This window comes from Chamaea fasciata, unplaced genomic scaffold (genome assembly GCF_029207755.1).
Source record: "Chamaea fasciata isolate MVZ Bird 193981 ecotype frontalis unplaced genomic scaffold, bChaFas1.0.hap1 SCAF_22, whole genome shotgun sequence".
Classification (NCBI taxonomy): domain Eukaryota; kingdom Metazoa; phylum Chordata; class Aves; order Passeriformes; family Sylviidae; genus Chamaea; species Chamaea fasciata.
The window spans coordinates 2563959-2584502 of NW_027094107.1; the positions used below are offsets into that span (position 1 = coordinate 2563959).

Here is a 20544-nt window from a genome sequence, read left to right on the forward strand (position 1 = left end):
ATCAGCTGCTGGAAAACCTATGTTAATGCTGTTTCTTTGGGATTTCTGCTTTACTTTCCCCGCTCATGTTTCCCAAATAAAACCCAATGTCTTATTTCCCACTGACTGACAGCGCTGCAGCTCAGTGAATTAACAAACCCACGCACGACTGTGCCTTGATTACTCCCTCTCTTTTATTAAGAAAGAAAATGTCAAAGCCTTTAATTTGACTCTTTCACGAGCCTTTGAGCAGTTTAGGAGCAGCTTCTCACCTCAGAGAGAACCGGCTCACGGGGGCTGCTCCACACACAGCCCCAGATCCCACTGCTGATCCCAGCAGAGCTGCAATCCAAATCCTGCCAGCCTGACTCCCAGCAGCGAAGCCAAATCTCTGCTGCCTGGGACTGAAATTCTTATCAGATACAAAGACTTTAGGCTGGATTTCCATCTTGATGCTGAGCTGCAAACACCAGCTCTGGCTAAGCTGAACTCCGCAGAGGCACCCGTCCAGCTCAGGGGCCATCGGTCACTGCCGCTGTGCCACCTCAGATTAACGTGTCACCACCGGCCAGCCCTAAGCACCTGCCTCCCCACCAGTGTTACATCCCTACACCGTTTTTACTCTCTGTGATGTGGCCTGGCCCAGCCTGGCCCAGTGCTGCTGCTCCCAGCAGGCTGCACACGGCCGTGTGGCTCCAACTCAACATATTAATGAACTTCTGATGGAGCACTCGGCTCCTGCCAAGTCCCAGGGGATGTTTTCCAGGGAGCAAGTGAGCCCACGCTGGGGGCTGGGGGCAAGTGAGCCCAGCCCTGGTGCTCAGCCCTGCCAAGAAAGCAGAGCCAGCAGCAGAGTCCTGGAGTGTCACTGCCTCCATCCGTCCCTCACCACGGAGAAACACCCTCTATGATCCTTACACAGGGATAAAATGCTGCTGTCCTCACTTTCCAGCACCGTTTGGAGCGCTGCAGGTTTGCTCCAACCACAGCCATGCTCGCTGCTAAATGTTGAGCGTCTCGCTCCCTCCTCCTCTCCCTCGGAATTTTTCCTCCCCTGTTCCAGCCAATCGTGCAGGGGAAAATTCCAGCCTGAGCTTCATTAGTATAAGACATAAAAATAGAAGTGCATTATCTTTTGTAGTCCTCTCAGTTGATTCAGCGGCAGCATGAAAGTAAAATAATTAAATGTTTGTCTGGTGATAAAAACAAGCCCAACAGGAGAGACTGGGCTGGGCTTTTCTGGAAGCTGAGCGTGGAGATCTGGGGGCTCTTGTGCTCCACAGACTTTGCCCTCCCCTCTCTCCATAGCTACCACAAGGATGATGATGCTTCCCTCCCTCCTTCCCTCCTCCTCAACTCCAAAATAAACACAGGATGGAGGCTTTGGGAGAAGCTGGCAAATGCCTCCGCTGCAAAGCACAGACCTCCCGCAAGAACTTTTCCTGCCATCTCCCCAAATCCTGCCTGGCAATTCCCTCAGCACCTCCAGAAGCTCTCCCGGAGCCAGGAGCGCTGCGGGAGCGGGCGGGCGTCTGTGTGGACCAAGGTCAACACAGGAGATGTTCAAAAAACATTAGTGAGTTGACTTGATCCTTCATCAAAATACTTTCTGCTTTTCCTTCCTAACACTTCACTGCCCACGACGTGGCAGGCTGAGCCGATGTGACAAACTGTCGAAACACATTTTTTTAACAGAAAAAAAAAATAAACCTAGACTTTAAAGGTAAAACTGGTCCCTTTGAGTCCCTCTATCATACGTGATATTCCTGCTGGAAAGAAAGGGCTCCAAGAGTAACTTGCTGGGAAGAGGCTCCAATGGTTAGAGCTCCAGTCTGCAGGGAGCTCCTGGGCTTCACCTTGTCTTTTAAGCTCCCATTAGTTAATAAAAGCAACCACAGAGGTGCAAAAGCACCTGTGTATTTGTCAATCCCCAGACGCAAACCTACGATAAGACGCTGTTAATTGATTCCATAAAGTAACCAGATAAAATTCCCTAAATCATTCTGCTGGCACCAGCAAAAATACCTGCTACCAAAGGGAAAGGACCGTCATTTCTCCCTCTCCAAATTCCCCCTCTGTGCTTTATTCCTGCTGTTGTGTTGGTAATGACCTATTTACCACCAGCCTGTGGAGGGTGGCAAATCCCACCCACCTACCTCCAAGTTCCCTGCCGGAGCCTGAGATTGCTATTGATGAGCTCCGTGGCTTGATGGAAAGGAAATGAGTTGAGTTTAAGGGCTGCTGGCACTCTCTCTGGAGAAATGCCAGGGAATTTTTAGACAGTCTTCAGCCCAACAATAAAATGCCATGGATGTGAGTCAGAGGGGATGTGAGCATCTCCGTGGGAATCTGGGAGCAGCCAGCTCCGTCTGGACCTGCGACATCCCTGCCAAAAGGAGCCACCCGAGAGCCCAGGTGTCCAAACCCTCTAATTTGGGTCTCTGGAGCTGCACACAGCTCAACACTCCCTGCATGCACAGAGGGTCACCTTCACACTGCCCTGGGATCCCCCAGCACCTGGGCAGGTCATTTCTGATGTGTGGGGCTGCAAATCAACATCTTGCTCACACTGTGTGTGTATTCAATATATAACAGCCTGTAGAATTTTTATATTCTTAGATTATAAATGCATCAGGTAGTAAAAAACAGCTTTTTTCTTGGGGTGGATGGGCAGTGAGTGTGTGCAGAAAGCAGCTTACAAATGCCTGGCCACATTCATTAAAGAAACTAAACCTTTATGTTTGTCTCCAAAAACTGGTTACATATTTACTTTTAGTTCAAAAGGATTCCCCTGGAAGTGGAGTGGTTTAAATTACTGGTATCTTATGTCAAAGCATGACGGTATAGGACAAAAAAATTAAAACCTGACAGCTGATGAAATCGTGCGACTTCCTAACACATTGGAAAGCTCCAAAGTCTTGGCTAACCAAGAATCTGGTTCATGATTTTAAAGGTCTTGAGCTCATGGCCAAACTCCCAGAATCTCCCCTGTGTACTCCACTTTTAGGTCCCTCAGGATGAGCAAGATCCCTGGAGTTCCAGCTCACAGATTTAAAATGGCTGGAGCTACTGCGGGGAAAGAAAACGTGGGGAAAAGTCTGTTCTGTATTTATGCACCTCAGGTGGGGAGAGGTTCTGAATAAGTAGCACAGGATGCAACAGAATTATCTAAGAATTAAGGCCTATTTTATGTTAGAAGAAGAACCCAGTGCTCTTGGTAATCAATACAGGAGCCTTTTAAAAAGTCAGACCTTGAAGCTGCTGGACACAGATAAAGCTCCGTGGCCTTGTTTCTGCAGCATCCCAGCTCCCCCAGCACTGCCTGTGCTTCCTAAGGTCATCCATAAATCCCGAGCACTTCTGGCCACACCACACACACACCAGGAAGGCTCAGGGCAGGCTGCTCAACTGCCAAGACAAATCCTGCTCCTGCAGCCAATCCACTTCTATCAATCTCCTCAAAAGCAGTAATCAAAACACTGATTTGCAGGATCTCACTTACTTGTTTCTCCTTCTTTAGGACCCGTGCCAAACCCAAGACTTATCTGCAGCTCCTGGCACCTATAACCACAGTCTGCACCAAATCACCACCAAAGCAAACCCTGACCTTTCAATCCAGCAGGTGCCCACAGCACGGAACACCGCAGCCAGGGATGGATGGATGGATGGATGGATGGATGGATGGATGGATGGATGGATGGATGGAGCCACCACCCAGCTTTCCAGCACAGCCAAACTGGCAAATCCTCCCATCTGTTAAAGGCCTGGCTCCACTCCAGGTAATAACAATAAAACATTGCCTTCCCCTGCTCCAGCCTCACCCATGGCCCCTTTCCAGAGCCCTTCTACTCCTGACGCCATCTGTCCTGGGGAGGTTTGCTGCCCCTCTCCGCAATTACCATCAGAATAAACTCTATTTTGGGCACATGCTGCTGGTGCTGCACAGAGGTGCCTGCAGGAAAACCCATCCCTCTCAGAATTCGAGGGGCTCTGGGCTCCAAAAACCAGCTTTGAATCCTCTGTTCTGCTCACAAACCAAAGGAAGCCTGTCTCTTTGAGAACCTGTTCTGGTATTTTCTCCAATCCCATGAGAACTGCCGACGTGAAGATCCTTCAGTTATTTTCCAGAAATACAAATCCATGGCCTAGTGGAGTACATTTTCTGCGTGTTCTAATTTGTCCTGACCTCCAGCCCCAGATTTCCCTTTATAACACACTCCTCTATTCTTAGTTTTACCTCCTGCACTGCATCCTTCCCCTTCTTCCAGATGCACTCTTTCGATTTGGAAAAGCCTGAACCTTCCTTTTCCCTTCCTCCTTCCCAGAGTGAGGATGGTTCCTTTGCATGCAATCCTATCAGATTCATCCCAACTCACTCTGTTCCCATTTCTCTCTGCTGCTCCAAGCCAGTATTCTAAACACAAACACATTTAACACCCTGCAGTGACAGCCTGAGAGTGACACAGTGAGGGGGACACGCTTGGAAGCCAGGAGGGAGGTCAGGGAGATATTCCATACCTGGAGCCCACTGCTCTTGGGCCATTCTGTTGGGAATGCGAGTGTCTGGCTGTCAGGATTTCCTTGGATTGCTGTCTCCGAGCCTCACCTGCCCGTGAAGATGCTGTGTGATCTTTGAGGAGCCCAGCTGCCTCCTGGGGAACTCTGTCCTTGCCTCACTGCCCGAGTCCATCTCCAGGCAGGACGAGAGGCAGGAGCAGAGCAAAGGGACACTCCAAAGGCCATGGCAGCACGGCCTCCCTCCCTCCAGGAGCACAGGGATCCTCCTGCAGCCCCAGCTCTGCCCAGACGCAGCCCTGGTCAGTCTCCACACGGCCCTTGCCAAAAATGGATTCAAAGCAAGGCACCTCAGCAGCCCTGAACACTGAGGAAGGACCAGAAACAAGGTAAAGCCTTCCTCACAAATGTCACCAAATCCAAGAGGAGTTTCATGCTGGCCTCTCAGGAGACTGCTGGGAATGATGTGTAGGAGAAGGGAATACAGGTGACCTTACCTGGTAAGGTACAACTGTGTTAATTACCCAATACAGCCCCACATCTGATGAGTCACAGCTACAGAAATAAACGTGATAAAAGGGACTGGGGGAGCTGGTGATGAGGAGCATGAAAGAGGAAGAACCTTGAAGAGGGAACCAGAGGATCATGAAGGAGGATCCTGGGGAGAGAGAATCACTGCCGTGAGGTCAGTCTGGGCCTGCAGTTAGAGCCTGCTGTTGGAACCTGCAGTCACAGTCTAGCCAGGTAAAAGCCTGCAGTCAGAGGCTGCAAACTAATCCCTTTAAATCAGAGTTTAGCAGGAAATAAGCAGCAGTCAGAGTCTGCAATGGAAACCTACAGCAGGAGCTTGCTGCAGCCAGAGTCAGTGAATGGTTGGAGTCAGGATGGCTGAGCTGTAAAGAGGAATAAACCTGGACCCTTTTCATGCTGTGATCAACAAGAAGTCTGTCTCGGCTGTTTCCACCCTCTGACAGGAGGGCTGCTGCAATAGACATGGGTGACATTTGTGAGAGTCAGGACTTTGTTCTGCAGAGTTACCAGAAGCCTTGAGCATCGCTGGACTTTCACCAGTCTCTTAAGATGGGAATCCGTTCAGTGAAAGGAACGGTGATGAGGCAGCTCCAATGCCTGTGCTGCATGACCTCGTGCCATGGATTTAAAGGAGGCGATCAGAGAGAAGAGCACAGCATGGCCTCAGCTCCACCACTCACACAGAATTCCTGCCCAGGGAAAACTCCCAGTGAGGGGACAACAGCCTGCCCTGAGCCCTCAGCCATGCCTGGGAGATGTGGGGTGATCCTACAGAAACCCTGGAGAATCCACATTCCAACACCCCCCTTCCCACCACCAAAACTACCCCAGGGTGTTCCTCAAGACACAACAAGATGCAAATTCAGAGCAGAAAGTCCCAGGACAGCCCTCATTGCCCACCTGCCACACATCAGGGGGACATCTTTCCCTGGCCACTGCGAGGAAGGAGGGACTCCAATAAACTGGACGAAGCTGACAATAACAATCCAGAAAGCTGCAAACATCTGGAAGGCCAATGCTTCGCTCTACAATTCTGCATTGATTTCTTGCCTCAAATAGATTTCTAGATGGATTGCAATTAAAATGAGTTACACAATGCTGGTAAAACATCACTCATTTCCGCTTCAGATTTTATTTTTGCATCTTTGCTTTCTAGATCCTTTTGCGTTTCAACAGCCACTCCTTGGATCTTAACTTTTTTTTCTTTCCACTCTTCTGCTGGCCAAATTGCTCTGAATCCATTTTTACCTTTTATTCTAGCAAGAATGCTGCTGTTGGTGGCTCACACAGCCCTGGAACAATTCCCTGGGCAGTGGCAAAAATTCCCACTGTGAGCCCTGACTGCAGCTGCTGAGCAAACCCACAGAAACATCTGAGCATTTATCAGAGGCAATTCTTTTGTGAGCTGCCCTGAGCCCTCAGGATCCCCCTGTCACATGCCTCCGGGACATCAATTTCCATCTATTGTCCTGATTCCTGCTCAGAAGCCACAGGGAGGGAGGAAAATGGTAAGGAAGGCTGCGCTACAGGAAAAGAGATTTACTTTGCTGAAAACCTTGTTAAGCCAGGCCAGCTCCCCCTGAAAAGGGCAGTGCTGCCACTATCCCTGCTCCAGCCCTTTGCTGGCTATTCCTGCACTGGGATGGATGTGAAAACAAGATAAAACATGGGATTGCCAGCCAGCAGCAATGTCAGACACCAAGCCCAGCTCTCCTGGGCACCAAGGCTGAGATTTACAGAGTAGCTGGGACAGATTACCTAGAGACCAAGGAGAGAGAGCAGGTTGAGAGGGGATAATGGGAAGAAACCCTAAATCCTTCCCTATGAGGGTGGGGAGGCCCTGGCACAGGGTGCCCAGAGAAGCTGTGGCGGCCCCATCCCTGGAAATGCCCCTGGAATGGGGCTTGGAGCAACATGGGATAGTGGAAGGTGTCCCTGCCCATGGCAGGGGTGGAATGGGATGAGCTTTGAAGTCCCCTCCAACCCAAACCATTCCAACATTCCATGATTGCATCATTATGAGCACAGCAGCCCCTTTGCACTGAGCCAATACAACCTCAGTCCCTGGCTGCTGTGAATAATACAGAAAACTGCTGGTATTCCCAAGCCTTTGATCTTCATTTGACTTTTGAGGGTTTTCAGGCACCATTTTCATTTAAAAATAGAAGAAGTACTCAAGTATTTATACAGCACAAAGGCTTTAAAACTTCAGAAAAGATTTTTAAGATGCCAGAATGAAGAATGTCAAGTATTATTATCGCTTGAATTTCAACCTGAGTTGCAAAAATCCTGCAAAGGTAAAACTGTCTGCAGGAGAAACAGAGAGGCAAAAAGGGCAGCAAAACCCACTGCAGTGATGGGGAGATGTTTCCAGCTGTGGGAGACCTGTTCAAAGGAGGAGCTGAAGTCTTCACTGACCAGCTGAGAAAACCACTACAGACATGTCCTGACAGAACAGGAGGGAACGTGCCCCAGGGAACAATCCTTCTTTTGAGGAGAGGATGGCCAAACAGAGAAGCTTGAAAAGGGAAGATTTGGGAATTAAGATGTGAGCTCAGTCAGAGACAGCACTTCCAGGCCATGCCAGCATCCAGAGCATGGCTGGGCTGCCTTGGATGGCTTTTGTGCCATTCCTTTGTGCACCATGAGCCTCTCCTGGCTCTTTTTGCTGGCTTTGGGGTGAGAACTGTGGATACCCCAAGTGGTTCTGCCCCAGGGCTCACGCCACAAGAGGCTGAGCAGCTACTCCAAAGCTCCTGGTTTTACTGAGGTATTTCTACTTAGTGCTGATTAATTTCTCAACAGCACAGAAATACCACAAAAGGCTTAGAGAAACAAAACAGCCTCATTTAGATGAATTAATAACAGAGAGCAAGTGTATTAGTGGTGAAGGCTCTAACGAAGTGCAGAGCCCTTCTCTAGCTGCAAAAACAGAAGGCTGAGCTCTGACGCTGCATATGCAAAATATTTGAAGCCAAATGAATCTTTGGTGGAGCCCTGCTGACATCACTGTTGGGATCTCGGGTGGAATTCAAGATGTTGCTTTAAATTAAAGCAGGGAGCTCCTGGGTGGGAGCTCTGCTCTGCCAGGGGCCCCCGCAAAGCCCCAGAGGGTGAGAGGCATTTTTCATCCATCTGCTCCAATCCCACCTGCCTCCAGTACAGCACTTTTCATCCTCACTCGGCAAACCCTGGAACAGGAAAGGGCAATTTCCTTCTGTGCATTTTACAGAGAGAGAAACAAAGACGTGGAAAGATGAAACAGCCCCTGCAGCATCACCCTAGCGCCAGGAGGTGGGGAATGGGGGAAGTTCCCCCCAATCCCAGCCCCTGGAGGGCCTCATCGTTCCCCAACTGCTCCAAACACTGGGCAGACACAGCTCAAATCAGGCTTTTCAATAAAATACGGAGAGCCCTGACGGATGGTGGACAGAAAAAAACCCATCCCCTCTGCTGAGCTCATTAGAATTTCTGGTTGTAACAGAGACTTTTGTGGTTTTAAAAATACAGAAGATTTAAATTCTCTTGTGTCCGAACACCGGAAACTCGAGAGCAAATGGGGGTGAAGACAGAGTGCTCTGGATAAACATCACCATCGGTTCTTGCGTCTCTCTCAATCTGCTCTGCAGCGAGTGGCTCAGACACTGTCCCAGACAGGGCACGGAGCTGCCTGCACTCCTGCTCTCAGCCAGCGTGGCAATTTACTGCCTCCTTGGGAAGGCTTTGATATTGGAAAACCACAACCGAGCTTTCTCTTTGCTTGAAAGGCACCCACGGGCTCAGCCACAGCGAAAGCGTTTGCACTGCCCTGAGAGCTCAAAGAGCTCAAAACCTTTTGCTTTTACCGGGCAAATTAAAAACAAATAAGGCTTTTCCTTCCTTTCACTCTGCTAATGCCCATTCCCCTCCTAGGCTTTCCAGGCATCCTGCAGGATTTAAGGCTGGCAGCAGAGATGGAGGAGCAGAGGTGCAGCACCGTGGAGAGCTGAGGGCTCACCCGCCGTGCAGGGCTCCGCGCCCACTGCTCCCATCCCTGCCCGTGCCAACGCTCACACAGATGTGCCCAGGATGGAGGATTCAAACCCCTGACATTCCTGCTGTCTGGCTTCTGGGATTTTTGCTTGTGCTCCTCTGCGTGTCCATAATTCCTGCTGCTCCCCCCTCTCTGCCCGGCCAGCACGGAGCAAACTGCGCGTCCCCTCTGATCCCCGATGCTCCAGCACAGATCCCCCGAGCGCCAGCGGGAGCAGACCAGTGCTCATCCAGCTGCAGGAGCCTTCAAACGGTGATGAAGCCCTTCTGAATCCTGTGTGGGCAGGGCAGGCACCGAGAGGGAGAGGGGGAGAGCCGAGGAGCAGCAGCCCGGGGCTAAAAGTGGATGTTGACTTCACTCTCCCATTTGGGAGTAGGTGGAGGAGGTGGGTGGCCGTGAGCAGAGGGGAGGCGGAGGGGGCAGCAGCTATTTCCAGCTGCACTCATGTGCCATTTCTCTCAGTGCTAGATTTGAGAGAAAACAGCAGGAGGTGGGGAGTGGGGGGAACCAAAAAAGAAAATCACAGACTCTGTGCAGGAGAACATGTTAAGGAACAAGAGAAAAGTAGTCACCAACAGCACGGCCCTGAGATTCTACCATACTGGAGGGTTTAAAAATATAACCAAATCCAAGGCTGCTGGGACTGCCTCCCTGCATTGGACACAAGAGGATATGATGAGAATGAGGCCACTAACTGAGGGGCTCAGGCCAATGTGTGGCCCCAAAATGAGAATTTTGGGGCCACACAGTAAAAGCTTCTGCTTGCAGAAAGCCTCCCTCCTAATAAACTGCAAGGTTTTCTTGGCTCCCAGAGATTATGTAATATGTTCTTGCCTGCTGCCGCTGCTGCTGACTCATATTTTCCAAAATATATCTGGGAAGGAAAACGTATGCACATGTGTTTTAATCCATAGGTTTCCCTGCCCGTGTCCAGAGTGATCCACAGGGAGGTGCAGCGCTGCCTGCACACGCGTGTACACATGTGTGCCCTGACGTGTGCAGGGAGGAGGGCGAGGGACACCCTGGCAGCTGCTGGAAAACACAGATTAAACCAGCACTGCCTTCTGGGGCAAAGCACAGCAACCCCAGCACAGTGCAGGAGGGAACAGGGAGCAGGGAAGCCTCGGAGGGAGATGGCAAAGGGAGAAGCACCGAGCGTGCACTGCCGACAACCTCCAGCCAAACCTGGGCTCTGCGGACCAGACAGACTCATCCTGAGCTTCAAATCCAGCTGGGAGAATGGGGTTTGTGGCAGCTGGGGCCACGGTGACAATCTGCAAATGGCAGTGGGCTGAGAGGGACATTGGGGGTGGCCTCAGCACGTGGCTCAGCGGCACCCACCCCTTGCTGGGGTTGCTGGGGGCAGCAGGGCCAGTGCTCCCTGAATTCCATAAACCTACAGTCTGGCTCCTGTTAATGCTTGGGAACACACTTCCCAGGCTCCGGGTGTGCACTGAAGAAGCCAGGCTTCTCCTGGCTGAAGATCTGTAATTCTAAGGCAGCCCGTTAGTCTTAGGCAAATTTGTTCCCAGCCTGCAGGTTTGGGAGGTTTAGCTCCTCTGCTCCGTGCCTGGGCGCACTTTTAATTCCTTAGGAAAGACTTTTTGACAATTCTGCAAAACCCCCAGTATCCAGGAGATAGGATCGATCTGCTGCTGGGCATTGGAACAGAGATCCATCTCCCCTGGACCAGAGGAGACTGGAAATCTATCCAGATGTCAACCCCGGATCACCAAATGACAGCACAGCTCCGCACCGATGACAGCCCAGTCTCGCTGCACTGCCTTGCTCCTCATGCCTGCGTGCTCGGGCAAAAGCAGGGAACAATTCCCCACACAGGGACAGGTGACAGTGTCCCTGTCCCCCCTCACCTTACACACAGCTCTGGAGACACAACAGGCCTTCTCCTCCATCCCTGCCTCATCCTCATCCCCATACAAGGGCACTAGGGCACTGTTGATATTCCCTGCCTTACACATCCAGAGTTAAGACAATTCTATTTTAACACCTAAAACTTCATCAGAGCCAACCGCTCTTTCCTGTTTTAGAGCAACTTTAAAATGTTTCATCTGCATTCAAAACCTGTTCTATAACTGTTACTTTTAAACTTAATTCTCCCAGAACTTCACAAAAGAGCGAAGATCCAGCATGCCTAAAAGGCTTTGGAATAAACCTAAAAAACAAACATTAAAGATTGATCATGCTTTTTCAAGATTATACTAAAACTGACTGAAGCTCAACTAGATAAGGAAAGAGAGTTGCATTAAATTAATCAGCACCTTATCAAGCCAGGAAGAAAGAACTGTAGATAACAAGCCTTCCCTAAATTTGGTATCAGAACAGAAACTTCAGCGCACGACATACTGAGAGAACCTTGTCAGATTTACTGAACAAAATACAGGGGAGTGGAGCAGCAGAAATAGCAGGGGAATGTGGTCCACAGAAATGCTTTGAAAAAACCCTGTTTTCTGATAATGCCAGCAAGAGCTGATGCTTTTGTCAAATGGAACAATTTCACTTGACAAAACTTTTCCCTAGATGTGCCCAGCAAATTAACCCACCCTAACTGGGCTAAGAGACAGACCCTTAGGGGTTTGCTCTGCCCTCCTGTTTGTGTAGCCGAGACGAGACTGCATTTGCTCCATTACAAGGGAACAGTTCCATACACAATTCCCTCCCTCCTGCTTTCCAAGCCCTCGGAGCTGGGCCACCGATTCCTCTCCCGGCATCTCTCGGTGTGAGTTGCGGCCACTCTCACAGCTCTGAGCTCCCGTGCAGGGGCTCAAAACCCCCAAAACTGGCACCAGCAGCAGCATAACCCTTTGGAAACTTTGGGGCAAACATCCCCGAAGTGCTGAGAGTGAACAAATCCAGCCAGCAACATCCAGGGATTTTCCCGGATGCCTGGTGAGGCTGCGGGCTCTCTGCGGCACAGGGCAGGACATCCCTGAGAAGCAGACAACTGTCCTCACCATTCCAGGCGGGACAGGAGGGGAGCAGGGCTGGGGACAGAGGCCTTGGCAGGCAGCAGGGCAGCCAGAACACTGCTTTCCCAAGCAGGAGCAGCGGGAAGGACGTTCCAGGCTCAGCCCCTCCGGCAAAGCGCACAGCCCCGGGCACGCCGGGCAGTGACAGCCTCACTCCAGAAGGACAGGAGGACACTGGAGCACACACGGCTCATCTCACCGCAGTGACCAGCCTAGAAATGCACTTGGGGCTTTATCCAGGGAGAAGAAGGGAAAACAAAGGGCCGGGCTGCTTGAACCGGGCTGATGCTTCTTCCTCTGCCTCCCAGCACCCAGGGCAGGGCTGCTGGCTGACCCCAGCACCCACAGGGGTCAGTGCCTGCCCTGCCCATCCCGGACAGGTCCTGGAGCAGGGGAAGGGAACAGCTCATCCCCGGAGCCTGAGCCCAGCCGGGCGAGCAGGGTGGGCTCAGCGCAGCCCCGGCTCCGCCGAGGCGCAGATGCAGCCGAAAATAGCCCCACGCCGGCTGCCAGCAGCCCATACGTTGTGTTATATATGTCTCAGCTGATGCAAAGGAAGGGGCAGGCGCTGAGCCACATGGCCCTTCACATGGGCACGGCCACATTCGGCTGCTCCCGGCTCCAAAATCGCCCAAACGCATCCACCGCCACGCTGGAGCAGCTCAGCCCACAGCACCCGGCACCAGCCTGGCCCTCTGACACTGCCCCACGGCAAGGTTTGCAGAAAGATGAACAAGCCAGACCCCAAACACGGTGCCAAACACCCTCCCCCACTGACGGCCCCACATCCTGCTCCAGATTCCCAGCCCCACTGACCCCCATCCCAAAATGTGCCACTCTGCAACCACCATGTGCCTCAGTTTCCCCAGCTCTGTGACAACACAAGGGGTAGCTCCCCAAAGCAGCACACTCCTATGAAGTTATATCCGTGGGGATAAACTAGAGTCAGTTCAAATCCACACCTTATTCTTAAAATCCTTGCATGCACGCACTCCCTTCATCCCCCCAAATTCTCTTTAATTCGGGGGGGGAAGCTTTCAGGCTGCCCAACACATCCCCACCAGCAACTGGGGGCTTCTCGCCCTTGTGAACACCCCACCCAGGTGGTGTTTCTGCCAGTGCCAGAGTAATTCCCAGGAAAACCAGGAATAAGGAGCAGAGGTCACGTGGCCCTTTGCTGGCTAGAGCCAACCGAGCCGTCTGTGGGCGCTGGCAGATTAAGACTCATTCCTACTCAGGAAAGAAATTCAACCACAACTAATAAAATAAAGACAATAAATCACGGTTCCTCCAGCAGCTCTTCCTCCAGGAGCATCTATTTTTAGTGGGAAGCATCAATCACCACAGCTCCTGCTGTCTACAGCAGCTCCAACAGGCAAAATCCAGGTAGGCAGAGCTGGGCCAACATGGGCACACACACGTTCCCCACCTGCACTGCCACTGTCCCCGAGGCAGAAAGGGGACACAGAGGAGAACATCAGGCATGGCTGCACCTTAGTGCTATGTGATATTCCTCTATCCCAGATGGAAAAGAGAAGCCACAAGGCAACAAAGGAACAAAGGAACGTGCCCAGGGCCATACAGTAAAGCCAGGACCCGGCAGAACTATCCTCTGCCAGCCCTGGAACCCCTGCACAAGCACCCTCTTCAAACAGGACAATCCTGACACAATTATTAACATTTGGGAGTTTTCCTCAAGATTCCCAACTTCTCCTCATCGGAGACTGCGCAGCTCCGAGACAAATCCTTGCGTTTTACCAAAATAGCTGTCCCAACGTTTCACTGGGAGAGACACACCGAGCACGAGTATCACACCCAGCTGAGAAAATCCACCTTGGGAATGTAAAACACAGGAGCCTCCCCGGCAGAGACCATCATTCCAACACGGAGCACACGGACACGCATGCAGGCAGGCACGGCGCACGGAGCGGCACGGCACACGGAGCACCCCGGCGCTCCCCGAACACACAAACCAAGCACCACAACAAAATGAAATGACAACACAGACAGGGGTTCTAGTCACAAATCGAAACTAAAGCAACCAAAAAAAAAAAAAAAAAAAAAAAAAAACAACCCAAAAAACAAAACAACAAAACTAAAAACTTACATGGATTTTTTGCAATTTTCCTTCAGACATTATACACAGCAGTTGGGCTGTGTACTGAATACCTGATCCAAAAAGAAATATAACCACATTATGCAAACAGATGGGGGCAGGAGTCAGGTGAACATGCAGCTCTTAATAACAGTCATCTACGGGCTGAGAAAGCACCTCTGCATTCCCACAGAAGGGCTCGCATCGGGCAGATCTTCACTCCCTACACAGCAAAAGCCGGGGCTGTGCTGCTGCCATCCCGGGGGAAAAGCCAAATGGCAGGACAGGGCAGAGCCACCGCGTCACAGACCTCGGAGCTGTCCCATCCCCTCCAACTTGTCATGTGAGGTTTTAAACAGAGGTGGGAAATAGCCGGGGTGGGGGAGGAAGCCTTTAGAAATCCGAAAGGAAAGCATTTTATCTGCCTTAAAGAAAGAGCATTAAAAGCGCCGTGCCGGCAGGACAAGCCGGGATCATCCCGACGCTTAAGCTTTCTGGGAAGCACTGGGAGAGGGGCACATCCCCCTCTCCCCAGCCGAGGAGGGTGCCTGAATCTTTAAGACGGCGGATTGCTGCTCGGGAGGAATGGACTTTTTATGGACTGTGGGAAACGGGGTTGCTATGATACAGGCAGAGGCATTTTCATGAATCCTGTGGCAAATAACATTGAATCCTGCTTAAGCAGACAACAGCAAGGCAGGTCTCCCATCACCCAGCCTCAGCAAACGCACAGCAGCGAGCACTGAAGGAGATTATATGCATCACAAATACGCTTTTTGCAGACAAATTCGTATTTTTTCGTTCGGGGGCGTATTTTCCAGAGGGCCAGCACTTTGATTCCTTTAAAGGAATGCTCCCTCTGCCTCATCCCTGGCTTTGAGCATCCCCACAAAGGTGAAGAAACCCAGCGGAGTCACGGGGCCGAAGCACCCCCAGGGACCTGTGCGTGACCCGGATGGTCCCACAGAGCTCCAGGACATGGAAAGCTCCAATCCCAGGGATATTTCACAGCGAGCAAACGACACCCGGAATGCTGCAGGCACAGCCACTGAGGGGCACAGGGATCAGCGGGGACTGGCAGCACTGCCACCCCGGAAAGCTCCCAGTGCTCCCCACGGGCTGAGCCGCCGTGCCCGGCTCGGCAGGACAGCGGGGCTCCTGCACGCCTGGAAACGCCAAACTGCAGCTGCCAAACTACAAAACTGGGGCTGGGGCTGCAGAGGGGGGCACTGAGGCCTGGGGTGGGAAATAGAGAGCAAGCTAAACAAGCAGCAAGCCCAGCCCTTGCTCACTCTTTCACCTCTCGTTTCCTCTCTTTCCCCAGAAAATTCCAACAGGAAGCCCGAGATAACGAGAACGGTGCCGCTACAATAACAAAGTTTGCTGCTGCCAACTTTCCTACTGCTCTGCATTAACTTTCCCTCTTTAATTCCGCCAGCCTTCAGGAGGATAAAAAGGCAAAAAAAGTTGTAATAAAATCACACGAATTCTCCCAAGCACATTCCGTGACAGGAAAAACTCGGCTCCCGGCGCTCCCTCCCAGCAGCTGAGCGTGCACGACCCCTCGGCCTCCCCATGCAGCCCCAGCACACCCCAGCCCAGGGATGGAACCAGAGGGGCACTGCAGAACGAGCCGTGGGGGCACGGCAGGAACATCCACCACCAAACAAGCACAATTCCCAAATATCTCCCCAGGAATACAAGCTCTGGATCAACGAATGCACCCAGGAAACAGCGGTAGGTACTGGGCATTCCTCGTAGAAATCATATTGAAAAGTAAACCTTAGTGCCAGAGAGCCCTGAGAAAATAAACATTCAGGCACAGCCACAGCCCACTGTAACTCGCTGGCCAGTTTTGGGGTCGGGTTTTTGCTTCTTTTTCCACCCTTTCTCCTCCAAATCCCTTTGTCGCTCAAGGCTGTTCCCCCGAAAGGATGATTTTGGCTGCTGTTTGATTGATTCTCTCTCCATGGTGATCTCAGCTCATTTATTACCTTTCCAGGAGATTCTGCAACCTATAAAACTAATGACACAGGATGGCCAACAGGCAAATAGAGCAAATTTGAGCTGTTTAACAGCCCAAACCGTCCTCAGCATCAATTTTATTCACTTGGGTTTTTTTAGAGAAGATTGACTCAGTCTCCTGTGAAGTGAAGCAGGTAGCTCTTGCAGATATCCACAAGTGAAGAGGGGGAACAGAGCCAGCAGGCATCGGAGCATCTTCCTGGGTTTGGATCCCTGGCTCCTGGCTTTCCTCCCCACTTAAACAGGCTACTGCCCCATAACGCTTTTGGGGACGATTGTTCCCACCCTGGGATTCAGAATTTTCTTTTTTCTCTCTTTTATTTAGAGCTAAAAGCACTTTGAAAGTGCCAAATTTGCCAGATTTAACTCTGTTTCCAGTCACGCCACCATCGAAAAGCCATCGGCTCCCAAACCCTGCTCGGCATTTAACTCCCAGCACACAAACCCGCACTGGGAAATAACTCCATGTCTCCATCTGTAACCTCCAGCTTTGTCTTTATCCATCAGTTACATGGCCATTTTTTTTTTTTCACAGAACATCAAATAAATAACAGACAGCTGGAATTTGCATGAACTAATTAAATTATCAAGGCAATAAAATTCCAGTGACCATCAGCAAAGATAAAAACATTTTCAAACTGGTATTTTTGTTTGTTTTAAGCAATTCTGATTTTCTGGAGGGGGAAATAATATATTTGAAAAAAAATCCCTAAGACCTCTAACAGAAGCACAGAACAGAGATATATTTTCCAGAGGAAAAGGCATTACTCTTTCCAGACATTCCCTTTGTATTCTCTCCAAACTTCTCGTGCTGCCACTGGAGCCCCCAGCCAGCTTCCAAGCTGTAAACATTGCAATTTCGGGCTAGAAGCACCTCTAACTGCTGGACACCTTTCCAGCAAGCCCATAACACACAACTTAGCACTTCATTTCCCAGAAAATCAATGTAAATAAAGTCATGCGAAGCAACCCATCTTAAAAGCTCGTTATCCTTGAGGTGGGCAAAGATTTTTCTTAGATACATTCCCCAAAATTTGATATACACACACACACACGAAAGAAAGAAAAGAAAGCCGAAATCAGATTTCTAGAAAATCAAAGCAAACCCTAACCTCTCCGTATCTGTTGCTTTAGCAAAGAAAAACAAAGCTTGCATTGCCCTTTCCCCCTTTGATCTTTCCTTCCCAATTTGCAGAGACAGAAACCACGTACAACCAGAATAAAAACCCAGCAGGTTATGTTTCGGTCTCTCTCACATCTCTAAGAAAAGGAGCTGGGTTACATCAGTGTGGACATAGAATTTGGAGGCTTTGGGGCTGAATCTTGAGAAATCAAATCAGATCATCAAGGCAACACAGATAAATACACTAAGTAGAATTTTTTTTTTTGTGGCTGAATGTTATTTTAGCAAAGATTTAATCCTTTAATAGGATTTCTCAAGCATCACCCCCCCCCCCCATTTAAAAATGCCCATAGCTCGATTCCATTGCACACACCAGCACCTCTCACCTGGCACCTACATGGTTACTCTCACAGACATTGCACATTAACTGCTTGCTAGAAATCGCACACAAAAATGACTTATTATTAACTTGAGCCTCTATTTCAAAGAAAAGCAAAACAACACAGCCAGTGCTCACCACAGACAGATCATTTTCACTCTGCTGCTGCCTAAAGAAGCACAGCTCTATCTCGCTAGCACAGAACCACAGAGGACTGGATCGCTGTTATTATTTATCACATTTAAAACCCCGGCAAAAGCAGCTACACTTACAGGCATACTTAAAAGACAAGACATGACAAAAGATTTAGGGAGAGATAATAATACCAACGTCATACATATCACAGCGAGGCCATGTTGAAGCTCAACGCGTTTCCCCCCTCAGTAAGAAATCTCTCTCTCTCTTTCTCTCTCTCTCTCGCCTTTCTCTCTCTCTCTCTCCCGCTCGTGCTCTCTTGTTGAATTGCTAGTGGTAGTAGTAGCCCCCAACAGCTCAGGAGAAAAAATCCATTTAACGAGTGCCCAGGAAGAACATGAGTATGACATTCACAAGCAATAGCACCACAATCACTGCAAAAACGACCACCGTTTGAACATCCAAGGTCATGGTGCAATGCAGAACACTGTAGTGTTCGAGGTGTGGGGCTGGCAGATTTGGAGAAGTCAACCTCTGCTCTGTAAGACTGTCCATACATCCACCATGCTAGAATAGAGGAGAAAACTGTTCCTGGTTTTGGGTTGGTTCGTAATGCTTTGTGCTCTGCCTTTAGTTTCTCCCCTATCTGCTGTCTCTAGCTCATTCTGAGCCCGCTAAGTGAAGCATCATCACAACCAGTGAGCACTCGGGATGCAAAATCCTTCCTTTAGGAAAAGAGCGAGCGCTGTCTGCAAGCTTCTCTCTCTGTCTCGTCCCCCCTCTCTCTCCGGGTCTCTCTCTCGCTGGCTGGCTCGCTTTTTAATTCGTCAAGCCAGTGCAGATACGGAGCCCGTGTGAGTGTGACAGCTCTGCAAGCTGCTGCGGCTGCATCCCTCGGAGCGAGGCGGACCCTGGCGCATACTAATCAGCTCCAGTGACCAGGCAGCGACGGCATCCTGGCTGTCACTCAAACGCAGAAGGAAGCGCTGGCTCCATAAATACGCGAGGCTTCCGCCCGCCGTGACAGCGAGCGCCACGCAGCCGCGGCTCTGCCCCGCGCTCCCGAGGCGGCTCGGATGCTCCGGCCAGGCGGCTCCGAGGCGGCTCCGAGGCGGCTCCCAGCGCTCCGAGCCGCGCACATCCCGCTCCGCACCGCCCCGGGATGCGGCTGCCCTGGAAGCGCCCGGCTGCCCCGGGCAACACGAGCCCCGAGAGCCGGTGCTGCTGGCAGCCCGCTCGGAGCAGCGAGGGGAGCGGGAGCAGAGCGGCCAAAATAACAAAAAGGCGACTCGCGGAAAGCTGGGAATTCGCTGTGAGCCTGAAATGTGGGAACTGGGCAGGGGGGGATCACGTTTAGCTCTGTACAATCGCCCTTCCATCACGAATCCTCGAACCGCTCCTCAGCACTGTGCTGGCTGTCTCCATCTGAGAGTTAAACTGAATTCTGACTCTACAGACAGAGATCTATAAAAGGGGGGGAGGACAGATGGAGGATCTTTATTCCTTCCACAGCAGCCAGAAATGCTCATTCCTGCATTAAAATCACACACACACACACTCAGACTTTATGGTCCAGGTGCCAGGTGCTATCCCAAACCCCAGTCTTAGCTCCCAGAACCAGCAGGTACCTCAGAGAGGCATCACAATGCACACAAACCAGATACACTCAGCTGGAAAAAGCAAATGATTTTCCAGACAAAGACAAATATAGAAATGCTGCCAATGCATATGCATAATGCACTAAAATGTGCATCTGGGGGCTGAGCACGGCACCTTCCAGGAAAGCTGCGCCTCCGAACGCTCCCACACAAACACGAGGCCAACAGGCACCACACAAGCACCTCGTTTGTTCTCCTGCAGCAAACAGTGAGAGCTGGGCAGGACTTTCATGTCTGAACCTGGCCAGCTCCATGTTTTAACCTCAACCCCAGCACCAAGGGGCAGCCTGTCCTGCAGTGTCCTTCCAGGGCACCAGCCTTTGGGGAAGGGGCAGCGGGTGACACTAAACCCAGCTCTTTAATGTAAGGCTTGGATTCGTTTCTTTGCCAGAAGGCTCCTTCAAAAACAGGACGGTTCTGTATCCACCCCAAACACCACCAAAGGAGAGGCCATGTCAGGACTGGGTCTTCACAGGGTCTTCCTCGATGGCCTGCACTCAGACCCACTGGTTTGTGCCTGACCAGCACTCAGCCAGCACCATCCTGCTCATTTCTGACAGCTCTGGAGCACATGCGGGCTCTGATGTGTTTGGAGATGCACAGGGTGAGTTGTGTTGAGCAGCACTAGAAACAAGAACAGTTTGGGTTCCTCAGGTGGTTTATTTCGGGTGGTAAGTGCCAGCCAGAGGTTCTCTCCAGCATCTGAGCCCCCTGCTCTGTCCAGGCAGGGAGGTTCTCACTCAGGAGGACAGTGAAAAGCCCTTTTTTCACCTGTACAATCACAGGACGCTGCTTTAAAGCCACCCCAGGCTGCCCTGTGAGCACACATGGCAGGCTGTATCCAGGTGATGGATCTGCCTCATCCCCAGCTTCCCAACCTGCATTTTCTATCAAGGATCCATTTTTAGGATAGCCAGTCTGTCTGATGTAATTTTAGACTAATCAGAATAGCAAACATAGAATGACTCGGGCTGGAAGGGACCTTGGAGATCGTTTAGTTCCAACACATAATAGATGTGGAATATTTATTATTATTACTACCATCCTTTCCCAAAACAACACAGGCAATTTTCCAAAACATAAA

At 50.9% G+C, this 20544-nt stretch overlaps 2 protein-coding genes across 16 annotated transcripts in view; both read right to left on the reverse strand.

The window, feature by feature from the left end:
* ARHGEF9 (Cdc42 guanine nucleotide exchange factor 9) overlaps positions 1–20544 on the reverse strand; it is a 204612-nt gene that overhangs the window by 93726 nt on the left and 90342 nt on the right. The window contains exon 1 of one of the 15 annotated variants that reach the window (XM_066202569.1): positions 18005–18093. The exons of 9 other annotated variants lie outside the window; for them this stretch is intronic. Coding sequence is in view for 3 of the 6 variants with exons in the window: in XM_066202566.1 (XP_066058663.1) it covers positions 14153–14182 (30 nt within the window). In the remaining 3 variants the exon portion in view is untranslated. Of the gene's footprint in view, positions 1–14152; positions 14254–17993; positions 18094–20544 lie in introns of those variants that run through there. 5 more of the 15 variants (XM_066202567.1, XM_066202568.1, XM_066202561.1 and 2 more) reach the window with 5 other exon arrangements.
* LOC136300282 (uncharacterized) lies at positions 18177–18711 on the reverse strand. The gene has a single exon (XM_066202572.1). The coding sequence runs from the start codon at positions 18355–18357 to the stop codon at positions 18178–18180; it is 180 nt and encodes a 59-aa protein (XP_066058669.1). The 5' UTR covers positions 18358–18711; the 3' UTR covers position 18177.